Below are 19,938 nucleotides of genomic sequence, written 5' to 3'. Positions count from 1 at the left end.
CCAAATGTACTAAATAAACCTATCCAGGAGAATGCTGGAGCCAGCTTATACTGGCTTGTGAGAGCTGATTGTTAAATTTTCATTTGTAAGTATTTACACCTTGGAAATCCGCAAATACTCAAATCAGGGTTTGATTTATTGTTTTGTTGATTGTCTAGAGTTAAGAAAGTAATGGAAAATATTAATAATAATGCAGATAAAACCTAAAAGTGTGTCACAAATACATTTTCCCCTCTGGTGAGTCAGTCATTATCCCTGAAACTTATCCTTGGTAAAAACCCATGTTTAGGGGCAGCTAGGTGGTACAGTGAGTAGAGCACAAGTCCTGGAGTCAGGTGGACCTGAATTCAAATTCAGCCTCTGACACTTGCCACACTTAGTAGCTGTGTGACCTTGGGCAAGTCACTTAACCCCAATTGCCTTGCCTTCCCCCCTCAAAAAAACAAAAAACATGTTAATGGTATAGGTATATCAGGGAGTGGAACTAAAAATCTATTGGCTGACGACCTCTTTCTGTTAATGGTGAATCTGAGTTCCAGATGTTCAGGAGCCAAAAAGAATTAGTGTATACTTCTATACTATTAGGATCCATAGAAACAGAGCTAGAAGCAACCTTGTAGGTCATCTATGGCAATTCCTTCACTTTACAGATGAGGGAACTGAGGCCTGGGGAGTTTAGGTAATGTGAGCACCCCTGGATGCACAGCTGGTAAGTGGCAGAGCTGGGATTCAAATTCAGGTCCCAGGTTCCAAGCTCAGCATTCCAATTTCAAGACTTTCCCCCCAGTGCTTAGAAGGGGACTGGTGAAGGAAGGGTTGTAATTAAAGGAGCTTTCTGTTTCTAGTCAAAAACTAAAGAGTAAGATAGTTTTAATATCAAATATCTATGACTTTTAAAAATCTATTAAATAGAAGTTCATGGGATTATGGAGTAGGGAGTGGGAGCTGGAAGGGATCTCGTAAATTGTCTCATCTTACTCCCTCATTTTTACATGAGGAAAATGAGGCTCTGAGAGATGAAATACTTTGCCCAAGGTCACAATTATTAAGTAATAGCGTCAGTATTTAAATTCAGGTCCTCTGACTCTAAATTCATCCCTCATTCAACTGTGCCATAATTACACATTTAGATTGGAATGAACCTCTAAGGTCATCCAGACCAATCTCTCATTTTTACAAACCAGGAAACTGAGACCCAGAAGAGTTAAGTGACCTAACCAAGGTCACACAATCAGTAAGTGGCATAGCCAAAGTGCAAGCTAGGGTCTTCTGACTCCAAATCCAATGTTTTTTATTTGGTTTAATTTTTTTTTTCAGTTCCTAATTCTGTCCCTCCTTCTAGCCCCTTCCCCACTCATTGAGAAGCCAAAAAATATAATATACATTATACATATGAAGTCATGCAAAACTTATTTTCATGTTAACCATGTTGGGGGAGGGAAGGAGAGCAAGAACAAAAAAGAAAGTGAAAGAAAATATGCTTCTATCTGCCTTCAGAGTTCTTTAGTTTTCTCTCTAGAAGGAGATAGCATTTTCCATCATGAGTCTTTTGAAATTGTCTTGGATCATTTTATTTGATTAGAAGAGCCAAGTCTTTTACAATTGATTTTCACTACAATATTGCTGTTACTGTGTACAATATTCTCCTAGTTCTACATCCTTCGCTTTGCCTCAACTCATACAAGTCTTCCCAGGTTTTTCAATTCTTATAGAATGATAGCATCCCATCACAATATTATGACACAACTTGTTCCACCAGTTCTCCAATTGATGGGCTTCCCCTCAGCTTCCAACTCTTTGCCACCATAAAAAGAGTTGCTACAAATATTTTTAACATATAGATCCTTTTCCTTTTTCCTTTGATCTCTTTAAGGTACAGACCTAGTAGCTGTATTTCTGGGTCAAGGGAGATACACAGTTTTTAGACTTTTGGGCATAGTTCCAAATTGTTTTCCAGAATGCTTGGGATCAGTTCACAACTCCATCAACAATGTATTATTGTTCCAATTTTCTCACATCTCTTCCAATATTTGTCATATTCCTTTTCTGTCATTTTAGCCAATCTGATAGGCATGAGTTGGTACTTCAGAGGTTTTTTTAATGTGCATTTTCCTAATTAGTAGTGATTTAAAGCATTTTTTCATATGACCATTGATGGCTTTGATTTCTTCTGAAAACTGCTTGTTCATATCCTTTAACCATTTATCAATTGGGAAATGGCTCTTATTTTGATAAATTTAACTAAGTTCCTTATATATTTGAGAAATGAGACCTTTGCAAGAAAAACTTGTTGTAATTCCCCCTGCCCAATTTCCTTCTTTCCTTCTAATTTTGGGTATATTTGTTTCATTTATGCAAACTTTTTTTTATTTTAATGTAATCAAAATTATCCATTTTTCCTCCCATGATCCTCTATTTCTTGTTTGGTTGTGAACTCTTCCCTTATCCATAGATATGACAAGTAAATTTTTCCTTACTCCTTTAATTTGTTGATTTCACCCTTTATGTCTAAATCATGAGGCCATTTTGAGTTCTTCTTGGTATGTGATGTGAAATGTTGGTCTATGCCTAGTTTCTGCCAGAATGCTTTCTAATTTTCCCAAGGGTTTGTTGGCAAATAGTGAGTTTTTGTCCTCAAAGCTTAGATCTTTGGGTTTATCAACCATTAGATTAGTGTGGTCATTTAGTTCTATATATCGTATGCCTTATCTGTTCCACTGAGCTACCACTCTATCTCTTGACAAATACCAAATTATTTTGATAAATTACTTCTTTCTAATATAGTTTAAGATCTGGTATTGTTTTTTTCATCTATTCCTTTGTTATTATTGACCTTTTGTTCCTCCAGATGAATTTGCTATTATTTTTTTCTAGCACTAAAAAATAATTCTTTCAGAATTTGATATGTATGGTATTAAATAAGTAAATTTTAGATAGTCTTGTCATTTTGGCTTGGCATATCCATGAGCAATTAATATTTCTCCAACTATTTAGATTTGTCTTCATCTGTGTGAAAAGTGTTTTGTGATTGTGTTCAGATAGCCCTTGTGTGTGTCTTGGCAGGTAGACTCTCAAATCTACCATCTGCAATTATTTTAAATGGAATTTCTCTTTTGATTTCTCCCTTCTGGGTCCAATGTTCTTTTTATAATCACAGAGAAAATAACAAGTCATTTGCTTATCTAACCAGGCAGATTGATAGCAAGAGAATCTGGAAAGCCAGATCAAAATGTCAAGAGACCCAACTGTTTGAGAAATAGTGGAGAGCTGGGTAAAGAGCCTTAGGCTGAGGTTCAGGAACATGTTGGAGCCAAGATTTTGATATCAACTTGTGTTCTCATCCCTCCTTTGCTTTGAGACACTCAAGGTCATTGAACCTAAGAGACGATCAATCAGTACAACCCAATATGGGTCAGGCAAGGTGAGAAATATGCCAGTGAAGTCATGCCTTATGATTTAAATGTATCCATTCAAGGGTCTCAAATGTATCCATCAGGAATGGCTAGTTAAGGATCCAATTAGTAGTTTTAGCTGGGTTGGAATTGGAGCAATTGCCAGCTAGGATTCTGCTCTGATATCTATCAAAGGAATGTATTGATTGGCATTTCAGATGAGGTATGAGACCTGGGTCCAGAGACTTCTCTCCACCCAGCTAGCATTCTTATAGAGATGAGAGACACTTGAACAATGGGGATTGTCGGCCTCAGAAATGCACTGAATTCTCTCTCCAGCTTCAACAATTCTTCTTAAGGAGGTTCAAGGTTAATATTAGTCTCTGTACTTGCTGCCACTGTACTGATTTCTGAGAACATAGGTAAGTCACTGAAGTCCTTACTGTAGCAACATTAATTCTGTGAGTTTTAAGTTATAGCAGATTTAAGATAAAAAAAAAAAGGGACTGATCTGATTTTTTCTTTATCCAGATCTCCATAGTTAATCTAGGCCATAATGAACCATACAATTTAAATCCAGCCTTATGTGTACACAAAAACTTCATCAGCAGGCCAGGCCTTCAGAAATAAATTTTAGTGGATTGGCAATTTGGGACTTCAATTCAATTTAATAGCAGATCTCAAACTATACTATAATCCATCAAGAATCAATTAGAGGCAGCTAGGTAAATCAGTAAAATTACTGGCCCTGAAATCAGAAGGAGGTGAGATCAAATCTGACTTCAGACGCTTATTAGCTGTGTGACTCTGGGCAAGTCACTTAACCCTGTTTGCCTCAACAGAAAAAAAAAGTCTATTAAGTACTTTGGAGGCCAGAATGTATGTGTGAGTATGCTGGGGTGATTAAACCAAAATCAAGCGATTTCTTTGTAAGTTTTGCTAAAATTCATTGTGCAGTTTCTTTCCTGATTGCCTTTAAAAGTATGCCAAAATTTAAGAACATACTGAAAATATGAAAAAAAAAAAGAATCTATTAAGTGCCTACAATGTTCAAGGAACTGTGCTGGGTGTCTGGAGATACAAAAACATAACTGTCAAAAGAGAAACAGTCTCTGTTTATGAAAAGTTTCCATTTTATAGGAATGCTTTCCCAGTGGGTTAATAGCCTGAGCTCGGCCTCAAGGAAGAAAAATATTTCCACAGGCAGAGATAAGAGGGAAATGCATTCCAGGCATGAAGCCAGGCAGTACACTTCTAGACTGAGAAATTTTCAGGGTCATAATACTATCCTACCTATTAAGAATAATATGAGAAGTAATTAATTGATTGTAAAACACCACCAGGAAAGGGCACCTGTGGGGTAAAGATATATAACAAAAACTCAATAATTTTTAAAATACTACTTTGAAAAACAAAATAGTAACTATGTAAGTTACATTAAAGTTCATTATTTACCATTTAAACTCTATAATACTAGCCAGTGCAGCAGCTACTACATTTGATTATATTATTAAGGTTTTAAAAATAGGATAGAGGCAATGCATATGGGTGGACAGAGGGAGGGCCTAGAAGCCTCTGACATATACTGGCTGTATGACCCTGGGCAAGTCTTTAACCTTGCCACTGGATAGAGAGAGGACTCAAACACTCAGCCTGCCAGGCAGCCCATGTCAGAACCAGATGATAATGTAATTGAGAAATATTTAACAAAATAAATAAAAAATACCAGGGTAGTTAGGTGATGCAGTGGATAGAGCATCTGGCCTGGAGTCAGGAAGATCTGAAGTTAAATCCAACCACAGACACTCACTATCTGTGCAACCTTGGGCAAGTCACTCAAACTGTTTGCCTCAGTTTCCTCATCTGCAAAATGGGGATATTCTGAAGAAGGAAATGGTAAACCTCTCCAGTATCCTTGTCAAGAAAACCCCAAGGACAAAGTCGAAGGGGTCAGGTAAAATCCACTGAATGACTTAGCAAGAACAAAACAAAAATAATAAAATAAATAATAATAAAATTCAAATTCAAAAATAATAAAATAAAAACAACACATATATAACATTACTTTTAAAAGACTGAGTCAGTATGCCATCTGCAGGGATCCTTATGCAGGGATGAGTAGCCTGTTTCTACTTGAGTTTGATACTGCTTCTCTTAACTTGCAGGAAAAGTAGAGGACTGCATTGGGTGAGGAAGTCTCACTGACTGAGGTAGCACCCTATGCTATAGAAATCACAGTTCTAGTTTGTCCCCCCATCCCTTTCAGCATACTGCTTAGAATCATGGCTAACCACCATCTCAGAAGGATCAAATTTGCAAGGATCCCAAAGGGCAAGGGAAAGCTATCTAGTGGGTTGGAGTAGGCTGCAGCATCTTACTGACAATAATTTGTATGTAAGAAGTGTCATAAAATACCTCTAAGCTGGTGAGAGTGAAAGATGACAGGATAGCCCAATTACTGTACTGGTACCCACAAAAATGTTTATAAAAAAGGTCTGGGGGGGTGCAGCTAGGTGGCGCAGTGAACAGAACACCGGCCCTGGAGTCAGGAGAACCTGAGTTCAAATCTGGATTCAGACACTTAACACAAAAAGTAGCCATGTGACCTTGGGCAAGTCACTTAACCCCAACTGCCCTCCAAAAAAGAAAAAAAAAAGATCTGGGGTGTGACCTCTAGCACAATGAGCATATCTTCTATGGAGGATGGATGAGAATCACATGGTATAAAAAGGCATCCATAGATTGACTGCAACTGGATCTATCAAAGGGTGGGGGGATCTCATTCTTACGTTGGCTGATGTTGTAACTACCATATTCCACCAAAAGCGGTTTGTCTGAAAGTCTTGAGCTGCACTGAAGTTGAATGTGAACTACAGAGCTGGCTATTCGGAAAATTGTCTGGTGATCAATGTAAGAACCACAGTACCTGAGAAGAGAGTGACAAAGGGGAAAGACAAAGGAGAAAGATAACGAGGTCAGATTCTGGGGCACTGGATTTAGCCTCTCCTGGACTATTACAATGGAGTCCCAATTGGTTCACCTGTCTCGATTCTTTTCCCCTCTCCAGTCCATCCTCCCCCAGCTTCCAAACTGATTTTTCTAAAGTACGCCTGTCCATGTAACTCCCCTGTAGCCTGTAGGATCAAAACTAAAAATCTCTATTTGACTTTCAAATCCCTTTGTAGCCCAGCCCCAACCTACCTTTCCAATCTGATTATTCATTCCTCCCCTTCCCACCTTCCAAGGTCCAAACAAACCTGCTTTCTTGCTGTTCCTCATAGGTTAGATCACAACTCTTCTCTCACTCTTTGCACTGGCTTGCCCCCACACCAGGAATTCATTTCCTACTCAACACCACTTCAGAGAATTCTTTCTTTCAAAATTCTGTTCAAGGACCACCCTCCCCAGATGCTGGTGTTCTACCCCATCCCCTACACATATTTATTGTGTATATGCCTATTTATGTATGAGTTGTCTCTCCCTGCCCCCCCAGTAGACTTCAAGCTTCTTGAGGGCTGGGATTGCTTTATTCATTAGGTCAGATCAAGCATGTACATTGAATTCACCAATATGATGGAGTTTAGACACAATAGAATGTAACTTAAACTGAAATCTCACTCACTTTCAGTCAGTCCACAAACATTTAAGGGTGTACTTTCCTTTGCTTCTCAGTTGATTAGTACTGCCAGAGGAGACTGGAAGTTTTAGCTTTTATTTCACCAGAACCTAGCACAGTATCAGGCACATAGTAGGCATTTTGTTGATTGATTAAATGATTGGAAATGTGTTGGGTTTTATGGGTCAAGCTTTGGTGTAACCTAAGTTCATTTACATTTTGACCACCACTGTCCTTCATATTCCTCCTGCTGTAAATAATGAGGTTTTTTTTCTTCTTCTGAGTAGTATAGTAGAAAGAATACTGAATTTGGAGTTAGAGAGTACATATTCAAATCTCAGCTCTGCATGACTGGGGGCAAATTACTACTCTGGGCCTCAATTTCCAGATTTGTAAAATGATGGAGTTAAACAAATGATTTCTAAGGTAACTTCCAACTCTGAGCTAGTTGGTTGTTGTTTTTTTTTATGTTTTGAGTACTCAGGATTGATTTAATTTCTCCATAATTCAGTTTCTTCCTCTAGTACAGGGACTGGACCTATGATTTCATTGGTATGAGGAACCATGGGGAAACTGACAATGCAAGTCACCACATTCTTCTTGGAAAAGAACTGTCCAGAGTCCTGAAAGGTTAACCAATATATGGCAGAGGTAAGTCTTGAACCCAGGACTTCCAGACTCTAAGACCAGGTCGCTATCTGCTATACCATGCTGCCTCTCCTATATAAGAAGCACTGATTTTTTTTTTTAAAGGCAGTCAGGGTTAAGTGACTTGCCCAGAGTCACAAAGCTAGTGGCTGCCTGAGGTCAAATTTGAACTCAGATCCTTTTGACTCCAGGGCCAGTGCTCTATTCACTGTACAACCTAGCTGCCCCGAAAGCACTTATTGTGAAGTAGCTGCTCAGACACTCAACTATCCATGGTCCTTTGGGGAGAGGGAGAATTTGAGTAACTGGAGTCCATAAATAATCCTGAAATCTCATTTGAACTATTTATTTTAACTTCTTTCTCTATTTTCCCTTTCACTAAAAGAATTGTCTAAGATTCTCTTTTCCTTGCCCAATCCAACCTCCTATGGCAATACTGACCAATTGTGAAGCTGTCAAAGGAGAGGCAAAAATGGAAAAGAAGTAGCAAAGAATCCTGGGTAATCCAGGTAACTAATTAATGAGAGGTAACTAATTAACATCCATCCTCCTCGGAGGAATGTAAAGCCAGAATTCATTGGTCAGATCAAGTCTGTTCATCCAATTAACCCACCTGATGGAGACACATTGATAGAGTGTATCTTTAAACTGAATCCTCACTCATTTTCAGTCAGTCAATAAACATTTAACTGTGTGCCAGGTACTGTACTAAGAGCTAGGGACACAAAGAAAGGTAGAAAAAAAAACAGTCCATGTTTTAAAGGAACTCACAATCTAGGGGCAGCTAGGTGGTGCAGTGAATAGAGCACTGGCCCTGGAGTCAGGAAGACCTGAATTCAAATCCAGCCTCAGACACTTAAGGCAAAACTAGCCATGTGACCTTGGGCAAGTCACTTAACCCCAATTGTCCTACCTTCCCCCCTCCAAAGAGAAAAACCAAAAAAAAAAAAAAAAGGACTCACAATCTAATGGTGGAGACAACATGAAAATAATTATATGCAAACATAATACAAGATAAGTAGGAAATAATCAATAGAGAAAAGGCACCAGAATTAAGGGGGATCAGAAAAGGCTTCCTGTAGGAGGTGGGATTTTAGCCGGGACTTGAAGGAAGCCAGGAGGAAGAGATGAGGAGGGATAGCATTCCATATATGGGGGATAGTTAGTGAAAATTCATTGGAGGAAAAGGTGGGAAGGCAGACAGTTAGGTGGTGCAGCGTATAGAGTGCTGAGCCTGGAGGCAGGAAGACCTGAGTTCAAATGTGGCCTTAGACATGTACTGGATGTGTGACCATGGGCAAGTCATTTAACTTTGCCTCAGTTTCCTCATCTGTAAAATGATCTGGAGAAGGAAATGGCAAACCACTCCAGTATCTTTGTCAAGAAAATCCCAAATGGGGTCAGGAAGAGTTAGGTGTGACTGAAACAACTAAACAACAAAGAAAGGAGGGTGGGGTGGCATAAGGTACAAGAAGGCTGGAAATGTGGCAGGAAGCAAGTCATGAAGGGCTTTGGAAACCAAACTGAAGACTATATGTTTGATCCTAGGGGCGATCGAAACCCACTGGAGATGGTCAGACCCGCTCCTTAGGAAGATCCCGTTGACAGCTGAGGGGAGGATGGGTGGGAGTGAGAAGGCTAACCAGCAGATTGCCACAGTCCAGATGGGAAGGGACAAGGACTTGCTGTAAGATGGTGGCAGCATAAGAGGAGTCAAGGGGGCCTATGAGAGAGCCTTTATGGAGTTAAAATTGATGGGCCTCAGAAACAAATTGGATATGGAAGATGAAAAGGAGGAGCTGAGGATGACCTTTATGTAGGGAGCCTAAGGGACTGGGGAGATGGCGGTGCCCTATTAATAGGAAACTTGGAAAGGAGTGGTTGGGATGGAGAGGGAAGGGAAGGGAGGAAATAATGATTTCTTGTAATTCACACAAGTCCTGGGCCTCAAAGGAGGTAAAGTTTGTCTTTCTGAGCTCTGTTCTCACATATCTCCAGGTCTCTAGTTTTTTTTTTAAAAAATGACTCACCAAGCTCAGAATGCTCTTATGGGAGGATAAGACTATCCCAGGCCTTCCACTCTATAGCCTATTGTGATAGTAATGGAATATAAAGATTCCCCTGTATTGGCTTGGTTTTCAAATTGATTGTGTTAAAACCCAGAGCTTGTTAATCCCACCTGTGAGATGGACTTGTTGATGTGAAAAGAGAGTCCTGAACTGGGAGGAGCTGGTGACATAGATTTGGAGAGACAAGAGAGAGGCAGAAGAACTTTTTGGGAGTAGCACCTCGTGGAGGCAGAGAGAGACTAAGAGAATTGCTGGGGGCCACTTTGAATTGCCCTGGACTTTGGAGACCTGCCTCCTGATCTGCCAAGGACTGAGGAGACATGGCTGTTTTGCTGGTACTTTGTCTGTCTGTTTTGATGTTGTTTTGCCAGATTTGTCCACTGGTGAAAGACAGTCCTTTTGTTGAAGAAGTCCTGGAACCTGGCTGTTGGCTAAGAGCTCCTGAGACTGTCCTGCAGACAGAGAGTGAATACTGTTCACTGGTGAAGGACAGTGCTGTTGTTGCAGGGGTCTGGAGACTGTCCTGCAGACAGAGTGAATACTGTCCACTGGTGAAGGACAGTGCTGTTGTTGCAGGGGTCTGGAGACTGTCCTGCAGACAGAGTGACTACTGTCCACTGGTGAAGGACAGTGCTGTTGTTGCAGGGGTCTGGGAGCCTTTCTGTTGGTTCAGAAGCCCTGAAGAAGGATTTTCTTGTTGTATGTTTACAGAAATCCTGGGAGAGGGTTTTGCTAATGTTTTCAGGGGTTCTAGGACTGTTCTACAGACAGAGGATGAATTAATGAAGGGACTGGCAATGTATCTTGTGGCCTTGCTAAGCCTTGTCTCCCCAGGAACTAAGATTGCTGAGAACTTGCCTTGTGTAAAGATGAAGAAAAGACCTCCATTTGGGTATTAAGTGCTGTGCTTAAACTTGAAGTAACTCTGGGGTAGATTCAATTGTGATCCAGGGGTGGGGAACTTTTGACCTTTTTGTGTTCTATGATTGAACAAATGAATGTACTTTACTTATGTTTGGAAACTAAAAACTAATCTCCATTTGAGAAGAGGAGCTTTGTGATGGACCAAATGAAGGTACAGCCTAGGGGTGGAGAAGTATTAAGAACAGGGACTTTGTAATTGATTGAATGAATGGAAGGTCCTGGGGTGGGGTAGTACTTGGAGATTATTTAATCACACTTAGTAAATGCTGTATTTTGAATGATGCCATGTTTTGATCTTCTCTATTCTTGGTTGGTCACTGAATAAAATGGAGAGCACCTATGCTGGTATTCTGAACCTTGGGAAGTTGCCTTTCCTGGCATTACATTACACCTATGTTCTGGATCAGCCCAGTCCTTACAACAACAAACCTAAAACACCTCTCCCTTCTCTTGTAAACACTTGTATTCAGGGCAGTTTCACTCAGTCTGAAGGAATAAAGGATCTATTTAAAGAATTCCCTCTAAGGTGTGAATGAGCCTTCCCTCATTAATTTGAATGCCCTCCCAAGTTCATTTGCATTTTAAAAGATGTTATTTAACTCAAAAAGACAGTCAGAACCAGTAACTTTTCCAGCCGAAATGATTTTAAGGCTCCTGGAGAGATAAAAGTATGAGCCATAGACCTTCAATTCAATAGACAACTGACTATTCCACTGACCACAGAGACTTGCCTTGGTTCAATTAGCAGATAAATACATGTTCTGGACTTCAGAAATAAATAAATAACAAGCGGGCAACTTAAAAAAAATCACTCCTTGGAAAACATCACTTGACAAAAAGATTTTTTTCCCCACCCAACTTTTAAGGCTGGAGTGGGAAAGGGAGGGACGGGAGAAAATTGAAAACTTGAAGTGAATGTTGTAGGAATGGCTAGGTGGCTTGGGTGAATAGAGCACTGGCCCTGGAGTCAGGAAGACCTGAGTTCAAATTCGGGCTCAGACGCTTGACACACTTACTAGCCGTGTGACCTTGGGCAAGTCACTTAACCCCAATTGCCCTCCTAAAAGCAAAAAATAAAACCCCAAAACCCTAAAAATAAGAAGTGAATGTTGTAAACAAAAATAAATAAACTTAAAAAAATAAAGCCTTTCCTTTTAGGTAGATTTTAAGTTTCTTAAGGGGAAGGATTGTACTTCCAGTTTGTATCTGCAGTTCCTTGAACATAACAGGCAATTAATAAATGGTTGCTCAACTAAATTTTACTTACAAAGAAGCCCCAAAGTATCATTAATAGTAGAAGGTTAGGTAATATTCTACATCCAGTAGAGATAAAAGCAGTTCTGATCAGAGATACAGAGGTGGAAGGGACCTCAAAGATCATCTAGCTCTGGCCCTCATTTTATAGATGAGGAAACTGAAGTGTGTGAAGGTTAAGTGACTGGCTTAATATAGCACAGGAAGTAAGCCTCTGAGTTGGGATTTTTAACCCAGGTATCCTGCCTAAGGGGGCAGCTAGGTGGCACCATAGTGCACAGAGTGCTGGGCCTGGAGTCTGGAAGAGTTCAAATCTGGCCTTAGACACTTAATAGTTGTGTGACCCTGGACAAGTCACTTAAACCTGTTTGCCTCAGTTTCCTCATCTGTAAAATGATCTAGAGAAGGAAATGGTAAACCACTCCAGTATCTTTGCCAAAAAAAAAAAAATGGGGTCACAAATCAAATGTGACTGAAAAATAACTGAATGACAACTTGGCCCCAGAGCTAGGGGTCTTTCCACTGAATTCTGCTGCTTTCCCAACATGGTTCATCACAACATCATAGAGATTGTGGCATCATAAATTGGAAGAGGCCAAAGAAATAATCTAGTCCAACAACTTCATTTTACAAAAGGTTACTGAGGCCTGTAGAGGACTGGTGACTTGTTCAAGGTCACACAAGTGACAGGGTAAGAATTTGAACCCAGTACCTCAGGCTCCAGATGTAGCATTCTTTCCATTACACCCTGCTGCTTTCCCAATAATGCTATGATATCCTCTAGTGATATCTTCAAGAATAACTTGGCTTGAAATTAGTAGTAAGGATGATCATTCCTGAAGTTCAGAACATTGGGAAGCAAAGATGTCCTCATTAAAAGGTCATTATGACAAATAATAATCCATCCTTTTAACTTTAAAGCTTAAACTTGGACTAAAGTTAATATTAGCTTCTCAAAGAAAGCTAAGAACCTATTTCTATATCCATTTCTTTGAGCAAAGTTCCTTCAAGCAAAGTACTTTGCGCCCTTATATGACTAAGTCAACAAGCATTTATTAAGTACCAACTATGCATGAGGTGGTTCAGCGGACAGAGCACTGGGTTTGGAGTCAGGAAGACCTGAGTTCAAATCTAGCCTCAGACACTGACTATCTGTGTGACCTTAGGAAAGTCACTTAGCCACTATTTGCTTCGTTGTTTGTCCTTCATTTTAGTTTTCTTCTTCTTTTTTGAGGGGAGGGAGGCAATCTGGGTTAAAGTCCTCCTGACCTGATCTGAGCTGACCTGAGCTCTATACACTACCCCAGCTAGCTGTCACTTGTCCTTCATTTTTGAAGAGGACCAGAGACCTCATGGATGATGTCATGACTTGGGTGTCAATTGGATTTAAGTGAGGTAGAGTTGCCTTAATCCACTGAAGAAAACAATGGCAAACCACTCCAGCGTCCTTGCCAAGAAAACTTCGTGGACAGCATTGGCATGCTGTGGTCCACGGGGCCACAAAGAGTGTTCGTGGCTGAAAACAACAGAGAAACAACAATGTGCTAGTCATTGGACTAAGTTCTGGGGCTAGAGAGAAAGGCAAAAAACAAAAGGTCCCTGCTCCCAAGGAGGGGAAGGAAATGGGAAAGAAACACCTACCAAGCATCTATACGTTGTACTAAACCACTGCACAAATATTATCTTATTTGATCTTCACAATAACCTAGGGGGTAATTGCTATTATCATCCCCATTCTATAGTTGAGGAAACTGAGGCAGATAGCAGTTATGACTTGTCCAGAGTCACACAACTACAGCCCAAGGCTAGATCTGAATTCAGTTCGTGACTCCACTCCCTGCACTTTATGTACTGTACCACCTAACTGCCAAGAGGGTCATTCATAGATGTGTGCATACACACACGTATATATACACATGTGTTTATTGAGTATGTGCAGGTGTAAGAACATATATACATGTGTGCATGTACACATGTGCCCTGCGTGCACGTGTGCATACATGAACACACATGTATGCACATATACATGTACATGTGTGGAGAGTAAATGTGTGTATGTTTGTGTGTGCATTTGTGTGTGTGTGTCTCAACTGGAAAGCACTAAGATTAAGGGGGGTTGAGAAAGCTTTCTTGCAGAAGGTAAGCGTTTAGCCAGGACTTGAAGGAAGTCAGAGAAGTTGAAAGGCAGGGATGAAGAAAGAGAACTTTCCATGCCTGGATCATAACCAGGAAAAATTCCTGGAGGTGGAAGATAAAGTGTCTTGCTCAAGGAACATCAAGTTGGCCGGAGCCACTGGATTGAAGAGTACATGGCAGTAAGTGTAAGCAGACTGGAAAGTTGGGAAGGTTCAGGGATGTGAAGGACTATGGATGGTAGCAAGCATCACTTGTGAAAGATAGCAAGACCAAGCACATGACCATCTATGTGCGTAGCTGAATTGGGGGGGGAGGGGGAGAAGTAAGTCATCAGAATACATAAATGTCTTTCTTGGTAGAAAAAAGAAACTAAATTACAATTTAAAATATGGGAACTAGGGAATTGGTCTGACTCAGAATGCCAAGACAATCTGGATTTCCCTTTGTCCACTTTGAAATAGCCCTAACCTACACATCCTAAAGGCCAGAGAATTTTATGTTTGATCCTAAAGACAATAGTTAGCCATGGGAAATGCTTGGCTAGGAGAATGACACTGTCAGACTTGTACTTCAGGGTGATTGATTTGACAGCTGAGTGGAGGATGGACTGGAGTGGGAAGGGACTTGAGGCAGGGAAAATCAACCAGCATGGTACTGCCATAGTCCAGGTTTGGGGTGATGAGGTCCTGCTAGAGGAGAAGAGGAAGCATGGATGAGAGACATCACAAAGATATAAAAGACAGACCTCGGTAACTGATTGGCTTTAGGGGGATGAGGAGTTAAGAATATTATCTATTTTACAAACCTTAGTGACTAGGATAATGTTGTTACCCTCAATACAAAGAAGAAAGAAGTTAGGAAGAGAAGAGGATTTAGGGAAAAGATAAAGTACATGATAAAGATAATAGAGGCAGCTGGTGACTCAGTGGATAGAGTAATGAGTCTGGAGTCAGGAAGACCTGAGTTCAAATCCAACCTCAGACACTTATTAGCTGTGTGACCCTGGGGAAGTTACTTAACCTCTGATTGACTGATAAAAGAATCCACTAGAGAAGGAAATGTCAAACCACTCCACTATTTTTGCCAAGAAAACACCATAGAAATTTGACAATTGGTCCACAGGGTCGTGAAGAGTCAGTACATGACTGATCAACTGAAATTCAACAAAAATAATGAGTTCAGTTTTGGATATGTCGAATCCATGTATTAACCAGTTTGAGATGTCCAATAGGCATCTGGTTATATGAGACTAAAGGTCAGTAGAGAAAGCAGGACTGGACAAATAAATCTGAGAATAATCTGCCTAAAGTTCATAGTTGAATCCTGAAAGGCAATGAGATCACAAAGTGAAATAACATAGAGAGAAGAGAAGAGGACCCTGGATAGAACTTTGGAGAACACCCACAATTAATAGCATAACCTGGATGAAGATCCAGCCAAGGAGATTGAGGAGTGGTCAGGAAGGTAAGAGAAGAACCAGGGAGAGCAGTGGGCTGGAAAACCTAGAGTGAAAAAAGATCAAGAAGAGAGTGATTGACAGTATCAAAGTAGTTGTAATTGAGCTTAGCCATGAATGGGAGGAGAGATGTGGGGCAAAAGCTAGTGAGGATGAACAAATCAAGTGAAGAGTTTTTGAAGCTGGAGGAGACATGGGTCTATTTATAGGCAGTAGGGAAGCATCCAATAGATAGGAAAAGATTGAAGACAAGTAAGAAAGTGGGCATGATAAAGGGGGCAATCTACTGACAGAAGGATGGAATAACTATGATCAAATAAAGGAATGTTAGAGTTCATTAACATGGAAGCAGAACACTTGCGGATCATGACAAGATCAAGAGTAAGACCATCTATGTGTGTAGCTGAGGCAAGAGGAGAGGGAGAAATAGTAGTGGGAAATGAATGAATGTCTTTTGTTTTATTGAAAAAAGAAACTAAAGTACAATTTAAAAAATGATATCTAGGGACTACTAAGTCTAGCTCAGTCTGGCAAGACAATCTAGCTTTCCCTTGTCAAAATAGTCCCAAGTTGCATATCCTAGCCCAGTGGTATGGAGAACTCTCCTGGCCGGTTGCTGTCCATCAGCAATCATTCATATATCAAAGAGGATCATATGTATAAAGAGTTTTGTAAAATTTAAAGTACTTTATAAATCTTAACTGATAGCTATGATTTATATAGCATTAAGTTTGCAAAGCACTTTATATGTTATTTCATTTAACTTACTATTGCTGTTATTATATGAAAATCACTTACATGTGCTCATTGATTTCCCACCAACCATGATCACAGCCTTTCACATTCTTCTTGGTTATTGTGTAGTTATGAAATTTTAGTGCTATCCCTAGAGTTGGCAGGGGAGTCTGTGGAGAACAAACAGAAGGTCAGGAAATGTTTTGGTCTGAGTGCACGTTCAGGTCTCCAGGGTTTTCGTTATTGCCCAAATGCCCAATAATACTTTACTACTGCGCTTCTGAGATGGCCTGTGGAAGAGCAGGATGTTATTTCCTGTCCCCATTGCTCTTTCTTTTAGAAGATTCAGTAATAATACCTTTTTAGAATGGGATTGTTTTTCCTTGATTTCTCAAAGGGGTAGGAAAACAGAGGGTGATAAGGGAGCAAGAAAATATAGACATGAAAACAAAATAAAATTGAATTTCAAAAAATTGAAGCTGCAGTAATATGCCAGTGTAGAATGATTTGAGGTTTTGTAAATAATGGCTAGAAAGGAGAAGAACAAACTAGAAGACTGAGTCCATAACAATAAGCATGGTGGAAATGTAGAAGACATGCTGGTCTGTGAATCAGGAGAATGGGATCTCGTTTTTGCTTTACCTTAGTCATAGTCACTTTCAACTATACCATATTCAAGCTTCATCTCACTAAAGGAAAGGGAAAACAGCCTTGTCTGAACTCTCTATTCAGGTTCAGGGGTCCATCTCCAGTCTTCCTGATCCTTATCTGGCCACTGGACCTAGATGGTTCTGGAGGAGGAAGTGAGGCTAGTGACTCTGTATAGCTCTTCTTCACTTAAAGCCAATTCACTTGCCTGTCATGGCATCACCTCCCTGGTGTCATGGTTCTATTCAAGAATGAAAGACAAAGAACAATAGCAATAACAACACTAACAGGTTCAACTCTAGCCCAGAGGTCAAGGGTTTACATATTTATCTTGAAAGAAGTTCAATCTCCCTTTAAAGCTTAGCTTAGACACCGCCTCCTCTGGGAAGCCTACCCTGATCTCCCTGAGTTGTTACCTTTCTCTTCTCATAATGCCTTGTATGTCTGTGTTGTATCGTCCTGGTAGAATATAAACTCCTTGAGGAGAGAGGGTCTTTTCTTTTTGTTTGTATCCCCAGCACCCAGCACAATATTTTGTATTTAAGGATGTTTGTTAAAGTCAATTTATAATGAGAGAAATTATATCTCTCATATTAATAACCAATTATTTATTATAAGTAATTTATATATAAATATTTAATAACCAATTATTACATAAAGCTTTTCCCTTTCCTTTCTCCTCATTCTGAAATCAGTCACTCTAGGTTATTCAGCCAGCCTTCGAAGTGCAGGGCTGATAATGAGATGAAATCTCAGGCAAAACCAGGAAAACTTAGATCTGATCAGAATTCTGGTTTAGGTGAAGTGGTGGATTCCAGCCCCCTGTATTTTAGTCACATGGGTCCATAGACAGGATGGAAGAGGTATAGATAAGACTCTTTACCTAAGACTGATGGATCAAAGTCATATCTGCAGACTCTTATTAGAATAAGTCCACCTCTCATTATAATATTAATTCTCCCATTACTTGTTAGCCAATCAGAGTTGCTTTCCAACCTCAGGAACACCTACTCTTACAAGGGCTTAAATGGATTCCATGAGGGGTCTTTGGTTTAGAAGAGATGGCCAAATGACCATCCTTTTTATTAACTTCTTGCTAGCATAATTAATGAAATGATTAATTACCCAGAAACTATGTCTCTCAAACTTTTCATGTCACAATATACTCCTCCCAGAGTAATGGACAAAGCTAAAGGGCCAATCAATCATTCTGCCATTTGAATAAGAGAAACCATGATAGATTCAGAGGCAAAGGACTTAGGTTCAAATACCAACTCTGATGCTTACCATATAAATGACCTTGGGCAAGAAAAAACCTCTCTTGTTATCTCAGTTTCCTCATCTGCAAAGTGAGGCTAACTAACAATTAATAATATCTAAGATCCCCCCTGGCTCTAAATCTGTGATCCAAAGAATAACTCCCCCATTCAAGTGTTCTCCTAGGTGCTTTTGGATATATAGATATATAAAATGTGACCCCTAGCCTCAAGAGACTTAGAACTAGTTGGGAAAGATAGAACACATATTATATGTAACAACAATGAATCATCATGCAAGACAGAATGTAATTCAATGTGAGATCAAATAATCTAGACTTGGATTGTAAGAAAAGAACAAAGGAAATCAATGAAATTTAGAACATGGTCTTCATAGAAGAGGTGAGACTGGAGGACAGTTTGAAGGATATAACATAGAGTTTTCCCTAGACAGAGACAGAGGATGAATATTCATGGGATACTGATCATATTGGTGTGACAGAGAGGAGAGTGACCTTCCTGGAGCAAATGTACATGGTAGTCAATAATGGAAATAACAATGAAAAAGTAGAGTGGGGCTAGATCATGAAGGGTTTCAAAAGACTGAGATGACAGATAACAGGAATCTGTTTATAGTTTGTGTGCTGGGGGGAAAGGACCCTCTAGGGAAGGGATAATTGAATGAGAATAGTGTTTTAGGAGGAATTATCTGTAAGGAAATCTGCCTGAGTAAGCCAATAGTAAATGTGACTAAAAGTTTATATTCAGAAACAAGAAGATATCTCTTTTTTTCCAAATATGTTCAAAGTTTCCATTATTTTTTAGGGTACCAGGAAAACACAAAGTTATAAGCATTTTGTAATAGCGCCCAGGGTTACAATTCCAAGCTCTCACATAGAGAGAGAGAGTCTTGGAGTTAGAAGGGATGTCGGAGAGATCATTCCAGCCATACACACATACACGTACACATACATATATACACATACATATATATATATATCATCTCTACAGCATCCCTAATAAGTGGTCACTCAGCCTTTGCCTAAATAGGAACAATGATGGAGAACCTGTCACTTCTTGAGGCAGCCAATTCCATCTTGGGACAGTTCTGATCTTAATTTTTTCCTTTCATGAAACCTATCTCTAGCTCTGCCTTCTGAAGCCAAGCAAAGGTCTAGTGCAAAGGTTCCCAAGCTTATTTGGCCTACCAATACCCTTTAAAAAATTATTCAATGCTCCAATGGAAATCTACTTTCTTTAACCCTTTAACTTCTAAAAAAATTTGTCATTTCAAAAAAAATTTCTTTAATTTGCTAATTTGTTGTAAATTTGTTTTTTTTCTGTATTGAAATTTTGATGACATTATTATATCATGTAACTGTATAGTATCATATTGTAAACAATTCATTACACACACACACATTCCTGACAATGCATGCTAATCTTCCCAACAATGCACGACATGCTTATCTGCCAACACTTGCTTGTTAAGACCTGTTGGAGGACTTGACCACTGTTTGGTTATAACTTACATTTTGTGTGTTTCTTTGGAAAATAATGCAATCAGTATGACTTTACATCTGTTACGCAACAGATGAAACATACGCAAACAGTTTTTCAAAATTTTCTTCTCTTCTCTTCTTTCCTTATGCTTCCACCACCCCCTTATTTTTATTTACCACTTCCCAATTGCACCTAAGGCTACTACCATCCCCTTGGATGGTTACAGTGACTTCCCCCCAGGGGTGGTATTGTCCACTTTGGGAACCTATAGTAATGTTTCTTCCACATATTGTTGTTCAGT

The 19,938-nt window shown here is 39.6% G+C and overlaps 1 protein-coding gene across 1 annotated transcript in view; it reads right to left on the bottom strand.

Annotated features, from left to right (window-relative positions):
* The window catches only part of TMPRSS7 (transmembrane serine protease 7), an 88,438-nt gene that overhangs the window by 24,034 nt on the left and 44,466 nt on the right, over positions 1–19,938 (bottom strand). Inside the window, exons 10-11 of the mRNA XM_069070022.1 lie at positions 16,294–16,400; positions 6,182–6,318 (exon numbers count right to left, since the gene is read on the bottom strand). Of these exons, the coding sequence (XP_068926123.1) occupies positions 6,182–6,318; positions 16,294–16,400 (244 nt within the window). The remainder of the gene's footprint in view (positions 1–6,181; positions 6,319–16,293; positions 16,401–19,938) is intronic.

Source organism: Petaurus breviceps, unplaced genomic scaffold, assembly GCF_028583685.1.
Source record: "Petaurus breviceps papuanus isolate PSGF00001 unplaced genomic scaffold, PetGlider_PUasm1.0 90792, whole genome shotgun sequence".
In the NCBI taxonomy this organism is placed as follows: Eukaryota; Metazoa; Chordata; class Mammalia; order Diprotodontia; family Petauridae; genus Petaurus; species Petaurus breviceps.
Note: the sequence above shows the minus strand (reverse complement) of the source record. Positions and strands in the feature narration are given on the sequence as shown.